Genomic DNA, 7,500 nt, shown 5'->3' with positions numbered 1-7,500 from the left:
TGGGTTGTGATGTCATCGCTGTCTGGGTTGTGACGTCATCGCTGTCTGGGTTGTGACGTCATTGCTGTCTGGGTTGTGATGTCATCGCTGTCTGGGTTGTGACGTCATCGCTGTCTGGGTTGTGACGTCATCGCTGTCTGGGTTGTGACGTCATCGCTGTCTGGGTTGTGACGTCATCGCTGTCTGGGTTGTGACGTCATCGCTGACTGGGTTGTGACGTCATCGCTGTCTGGGTTGTGACGTCATCACTGTCTGGGTTGTGACGTCATCGCTGTCTGGGTTGTGACGTCATCGCTGTCTGGGTTGTGACGTCATCGCTGTCTGGGTTGTGACGTTAATGCTGTCTAGGTTGTGACGTCAACGCTGTCTGGGTTGTGACGTCATCGCTGTCTGGGTTGTGATGTCATCGCTGTCTGGGTTGTGACGTCATTGCTGTCTGGGTTGTGACGTCAACGCTGTCTGGGTTGTGACGTCATCGCTGTCTGGATTGTGACGTCATCGCTGTCTGGGTTGTGACGTCATCACTGTCTGGGTTGTGACGTCATCGCTGTCTGGGTTGTGACGTCATCGCTGTCTGGGTTGTGACGTCATCGTTGTCTGGGTTGTGATGTCATCGCTGTCTGGGTTTTGACGGCATCGCTGTCTGGGTTGTGACGTCATCGCTGTCTGGGTTGTGACGTCATCGCTGTCTGGGTTGTGATGTCATCGTTGTCTGGGTTGTGACGTCATCGCTGTCTGGGTTGTGACGTCATCGCTGTCTGGGTTGTGATGTCATCGTTGTCTGGGTTGTGACGTCATCGCTGTCTGGATTGTGACGTCATCTCTGTCTGGGTTGTGACGTCATCTCTGTCTGGGTTGTGACGTCATCGCTGTCTGGGTTGTGATGTCATCGTTGTCTGGGTTTTGACGTCATCGCTGTCTGGGTTGTGACGTCATCGCTGTCTGGGTTTTGACGGCATCGCTGTCTGGGTTGTGACGTCATCGCTGTCTGGATTGTGACGTCATCTCTGTCTGGGTTGTGACGTCATCGCTGTCTGGGTTGTGACGTCACCGCTGTCTGAAGTAGCTGCAAGTCGCGCCATGACGTCAGCGAGGGCAGGCAGCAGGAAGTGAGCAAACAGGAAGAGCAGTGAGGGGGCCAGGGCTGCGAAGGAGACAGGGAGAGGGATAAAAGAGAGGGTAATTGGTTCGTCTGACAGTCGGCCATTTCCATGTTTAATAGATGAATCACTTGTACTTGTTATTTGCTTATACGTAAGGGCATTTTCGGAGGCGTTCATACACATCTGCTCTCTTTCTCTCTTTCTTTCTTTCTGTCTCTGTCTCTGTCTCTCTCTCTCTCTCTCTCTCTCTCTCTCTCTCTCTCTCTCACACACACACACACACACACACACACACAGACACACACACACACACACACACACACACACACACACACACACACACACACACACACACACATACAGCCACATAAACTCATTCCTAAACTCGTAATGATATAACACACAGGGACACATACTTTTGCAGACACAACCAAGAATAAGGAAGCCATCACAATTACCGTCATCATCACGATAATCATCACTATCGCAATTACCATTATCATTACCATCTTCATCTCTATGATCATCCTTACCATTCCATCAGCATCACCAACAGCTACACCATCTCCATCATCATCACCATCATCATCACCATCCCCATCATCATCCCCAACATCATCACCATCATCATCACCTACTCATCATCACCATCATCATCCCCATCCCCATCACCATCATCCCCATCCCCATCCCCATCATCATCCCCATCACCTTCACCATCCCCATCACCATCACCTTCACCATCCCCATCACCATCACCTTCACCATCCCCCTCCCCACCCCCATCATTGTCCATCACCATCATCATCCCCCATCTTCATCATCGCCATCATCATCCCCATCCCCATCCCCATCATCAATCCCATCCCCATCCCCATCTTACTATCATCACCAACATCATCACCTTCACTACCATGCCCTATCAGTCGTCAATCATCTACCAACCCCATCCCCATCCCCCCATCCCCATCCCCATTGTCACCTTCACCATACCCATCCCCATCACCATCCCCAACATTATCCCCATCCCCATCATCCCCACCCCCATCATCACCATCCCCATCATCACCATCCCCATCCCCATCATCACTATCCCCCATCATCACTATCCCCATCCCCATCACCATCACCATCATCATCACCATCCCCAACATCATCATCATCACCATCACAGCATCCGATTCTCTCCTCGCTTCTCGACGCCATGCTTAACTTAACGCGCCCAAAGGTGATCCTTCGCCGAGCAGCAGGTGTCCTCCTTAAGCCTCCGAGAAGGACCTCGAGGGACCCTTCTCGAGGCGGAGGGAGAGTGTTTGAAGGAAGGGCCTGATGATCTTGCAGCAGGTTCCTCCTTCGTCGGGTCTCGTCGCAGCTTTGTTGTTGATTTCCTGTCTTTGTTTTTTTTTTCGTTTCTTTCCTTTTTTTCTCTTTTTTAACAGGTTATGCTTCTTCTATTTTACCTTTTTTTCAGCTTATTTTACTTTTTTTATTGTTTTTTATTTAGTTAGTTTTTATAACTTATGCTTCTTCTTTTTTATTATTTTTTTTACAGCTTATGCTTCTATTTTTTTCTTTTTTCTTTCTACTTCTAGTTCGTTTCTTCTTCCTCTTTTGCTTCCTTCTCCATCCACTAACTGCTCTTTATTTTCCACATCTTCTTCCTCCTTCTTCTCCTCCTCCTTCCACTCCTGTTTCTTCTTCTTCTTCTTCTTCTTCTTCTTCTTCTTTTCTCCCCTCTTCTTCCTCCTCCTCCTCTTTCTTTTCCTCCTCCTCCTCCTCCTCTTGATCATCATCATGATCATCATGATCATCATGATCATCATCATGATCATCATGATCATCATGATCATCATCATGATCATCATCATGATCATCATCATGATCATCATCATGATCATCATCATCATCATCATCAATCATCATATTCATCCATCTCCTCCTCCTCTTCCTTCTTCCTACCCATCCCCCTCCTCCTACCCCTCATCCATCTTCTCCTCCTCCTCCTCCTCCTCTTTTTCCTCCTCCTACTTTTTTTCCCTCCTTTCTCGCACCGCCTTCGACACTATACATCCCTTAGGATATGAAAGGCTCCCCAGATGTTGCCTTTTGGAGTTCTCAGGAGGACGCTAAAAGGCTTGTGGGAGAGGGGGGGGGAGGGGGGAAGGGGAGAGGGGGGAGAGGGGGAGAGGGGGAGAGGGGGGGAGGGAGAGAGGGAGAAAGGGAGAGAGGGGAGAGGAGGGAGAGAGGGAGGAGGAGAGGGAGAGGGGGAGAGGGGGAAGAGGGAGGGAGGGGGGAAGTCAGTCATTAGGATGACCGTGAAAAATCTGCTGCCGTCTCTTAATTAATTTACTTCCCCTTCTATGGGACTCTTTTCCCTTTCCATCCTCGGGTTTTCTTTCGTCCTTGTTTCGTTTCGTTTTGTGTTTATGTTTGTCTTTCCGATGTTTTTCTTTCTTTCTTTCTTTCTTTCTTTCTCTCTCTCTCTCTCTCTCTCTCTCTCTCTCTCTCTCTCTCTCTCTCTCTCTCTCTCTCTCTCTCTCTCTCTCTCTCTCTCTTCCAGCTTTCTCCATTTCTTTTCATATATTTTTTCCGTGTTCTCCTCCATCATCGTCGCATTCATCATCGACCTTCACACCATTTTCACCCTCGTTCCATTTCCCCCTCATTTTCCTCATATTCTCATCTTCCATACTCGTTTTCCTTTTCTCTCTCTCTCTCTCCCTCTCTCTCTCTCTCTCTCTCTCTCTCTCTCTCTCTCTCTCTCTCTCTCTCTCTCTCTCTCTCTCTCTCTCTCTCTCTCTCTCTCTCTCTCTCCCCCCCCTCTCTCTCTCTCTCTCTCCTTTCTCTCCCCCCCCCTCTCTCTCTCACTCTCACTCTCTCTCTCTCTCTCTCTCTCTCTCTCTCTCTCTCTCTCTCTCTCTCTCTCTCTCTCTCTCTCTCTCTCTCTCTCTCTCTTTTACACGCTAATCGTACTTTCCCTTATTAAACTTTTACCCAGCTCCCGCATGCCTTGATAAGAACCGGCACCTCCTCATAATACTCTTCCCCAACAACGTCTCACATCCCTCACCTTCCTCAGCCTTTCCATCTTCCTTTCCTCCTCCCTCCTAGCCCTCTCCTCCCCATCTTTCTTTCTCACATTCCTCTCTTTCTTCCTCTTTCTTTTCTCCTCCCTCCTTCTCCAGCCCCTCCATCTTTTCTTTCTCCTCCCTTCTTCCTCAATCCCTCCATCTTTCCTTTCATCCTCCTTCCTACCCTCTCCTCTCTATCTTTATTTCTCACATTCCTCTCTTTCTTCCTCTTTCCTTTCTCCTCCCTTCTTCCGCAGTCCCTCCATCTTTCCTTTCATCCTCCTTCCTACCCCACTCCTCGCCATCTTTCTTTCTTCCTCTTTCCTTTCTCCTCCCTCCTTCTCCAGCCCCTCCATCTTTCCTTTCATCCTCCTTTCTCCCCCAACCCCTCCATCTTTGTTTCCTCCTCCCTCCTTCCCCAGCCCCTCCACATTCCTTTTCCCTCCCTCCTTCTCCTCTCTCATCTCCCCTTCCCATGTTCAAGCCATTCCTCTTTTCTCCCCCTCTGCCCCCTCTCTCCCTCACACGCCTTCGCTCTCGCCGTCACAATTCTTCAGCCCCCAACTTTATTCCACACAATACCTCTCCACCATCTCACATTCCCCTCCCCAATGCCTTCTCCTCCGCCCTCAGGAACCCACAATTCCCAAGCCCAATATATCCTCTACTGTATCCTCATCCTCACCTTCCTCTTCCTCGTACTTCCCCCATCCTTAACTTCCCCATCCTTATCTTCGTCAATCTTAGCTTTCCTATCCTCCCCTTCCCCATCCCGCCTTCCTCATCCTTAACTTCCCCATCCTCAACTTCCCCATCCCGCCTTCCTCATCCTTATCTTCCCCATCCTGAACTTCCCCATCCCGCCTTCCTCATCCTTAACTTTCCTATCCTCCTCTTCCCCATCCCGCCTTCCTCATCCCGCCTTCCCCATCGTTATCTTCCCCATCCTCGACTTCCCCATCCTTACCTTCTCCTTCCTTAACTTTCCTATCCTCCTCTTCCTCATCCTTATATTTTCTATCCTCACCTTCCCCCTCCTCACTTTCCCCCAACCTAATAAATCCTCCACCTTCCTCATCCCCCCACAACCCCAAACCTAATACGCGACCCTCTTCTGGCACGTCATCCCACAACCCCCAATATTGCTCCTCCTCCCCCCCCCTCCTTCATAAGATCCATCCATTTATTCTTCGTTCTCCTTCCTACAGCCTCATCCTCCAGCGCAATCTCATTCTCGAGCTAAACCTTATCCTCCAGCGCAACCTCATCCTCCAGCGTAACCTCATCCTCCTGCTCAACCTCATCCTCCAGCTCAACCTCATCCTCCAGCTTAATCTCATCCTCCTGCTTAACCTCTTCCTCCAACTCACCCTCATCCTCCAGCCCAACCTCATCCTCCAGCTCAACCTCATCCTCCAGCTCAGTCTCATTCTCGAGCTCAGCCTCATCCTCCAGCTCAACCTCATCCTCCAGCTCAACCTCATCCTCCTGCTCAACCTCATCCTCCAGCTCAACCTCATCCTCCAGCTCAACCTCATCCTCCAGTTCAACCTCATCCTCCAGCTCAATCTCATCCTCCAGCTCAACCTCATCCTCCAGCTCAACCTCATCCTCCAGTTCAACCTCATCCTCCAGCTCAACCTCATCCTCCAGCTCAACCTCATCCTCCAGCTCAACCTCATCCTCCAGCTCAACCTCATCCTCCAGCTCAACCTCATCCTCCAGCTCAACCTCATCCTCCAGCTCAACCTCATCCTCCAGCTTAACCTCATCCTCCAGCTCAACCTCATTCTCGAGCTCAACCTCATCCTCCAGCTCAACCTCATCCTCCATCTTCATGATCCCGCATCCCATATCCCAGTACCTCATTTTCCTCACGCCACACCATCCCTCAACCCCCGAAACTCGTGCTCCTTCCCCTTGTCATCCCCTCAACACCCCAATACCTCATTTTCATGATCCAACCCCCAACTCCATTGCCACCCCACGTCATCAACCCCACAACTGCTCCCCACCCCCCACAAAAAAAACTTTCCCATTCTTCGAAATCCCACAACCTCAACCCCAATAAACCCTCCCCTTCCACTCACCCTCGCACCATTCCCTCCCTCCTCCCCCCTCCCTATCCCCTTCCCCTCAATCCCTCCTTATTTCCTCTCCCTCACTATCCCCTCCCCCTCCCCCCTTACTATCCCCTCCCCCCTTACTATCCCCTCCCCTCCCCCTCCAAACAACCCCGAAGCCCCCCTCACTATCCCCTCCCCTTCATCCCCCTCAACCTCCTCACTATCCCCTCCCCCTTCCCCCTCACTATCCCCACCCCCTCCCCCTTCCTTTCCCCCCTCCCCCTCACTATCCCTTCCAACTCAACTACTTCACTATCCCCCTCCACCTCCCCCTCACTATCCCCTTCCCCCTCCACTTCAACCTCCTCACTATCCCCCTACCCCTCCCCCACCCCACAACCCCAACCCCAAAGCCCCGACGTCGAGGTGCTGGCGGGAGAATATATATAGGCTTCCCCTCAACCCCTCCTTATTTCCTCCCCCTCACTATCTCCTCCCCCTCCCCCCTCACTATCCCCTCCCCTCCCCCTCCAAACAACCCCGAAGCCCCCCTCACTATCCCCTCCCCTTCATCCCCCTCAACCTCCTCACTATCCCCTCCCCCTTCCCCCTCACTATCCCCACCCCCTCCCCCTTCCTTTCCCCCCTCCCCCTCACTATCCCTTCCAACTCAACTACTTCACTATCCCCCTCCGCCTCCCCCCTCACTATCCCCTTCCCCCTCCACTTCAACCCCCCTCACTATCCCCTTCCCCTCCCCCACCCCACAACCCCGAACCCCAAAGCCCCGACGTCGAGGTGCTGGCGGGAGAATATATATAGGTTTGAATGGTCTACATTTTCTTCGACGCCTGTGAGACATTGAGGAAATGTCGTGATCAGTAATTTAATGGAAAATTCATGTCTGAGGACTAAGAGCTATGGCTTAGGATGAGAGCATGAAAGGAAGGAGGTGGTGGGGGGGAGGAAGGAGGTGGTGGTGGGGGGGGAGGAAGGAGGGAGGGAGGGAAGAGGGAAGAATGGACGGGAGGGGAAGGAAGATTAAAGGAGGATGAAGGGGAGAGGAAGGAATTGGATGGGGATTTTGAAAGGGAGAGGGGGCTATGGAAAGAGGGAAAGAGAGAGAGAGAGAGAGAGAGAGAGAGAGAGAGAGAGAGAGAGAGAGAGAGAGAGAGAGAGAGAGAGAGAGAGAGAGAGAGAGAGAGAGAGAAAGGGAGGGAGGGAGGGAGAATGGGAGAATAGGAGAGGGAGAATGGAAAA

General features: G+C 51.5%; 1 protein-coding gene across 1 annotated transcript; it reads right to left on the bottom strand.

Moving 5' to 3' along the window:
• Positions 1–5,413: 5,413 nt before the first annotated feature.
• Positions 5,414–6,043, bottom strand: LOC138864087 (germ cell nuclear acidic protein-like). Its single transcript, XM_070130115.1, has one exon. It carries the CDS (start codon positions 6,041–6,043, stop codon positions 5,414–5,416), a length of 630 nt encoding a protein of 209 aa, XP_069986216.1.
• Positions 6,044–7,500: the final 1,457 nt, after the last annotated feature.

The sequence above is a fragment of the Penaeus vannamei genome, chromosome 15, assembly GCF_042767895.1.
Source record: "Penaeus vannamei isolate JL-2024 chromosome 15, ASM4276789v1, whole genome shotgun sequence".
In the NCBI taxonomy this organism is placed as follows: Eukaryota; Metazoa; Arthropoda; class Malacostraca; order Decapoda; family Penaeidae; genus Penaeus; species Penaeus vannamei.
The sequence above is the reverse complement of the archived record's forward strand: the minus strand, read 5'-3'. Positions and strand labels throughout refer to the sequence as shown.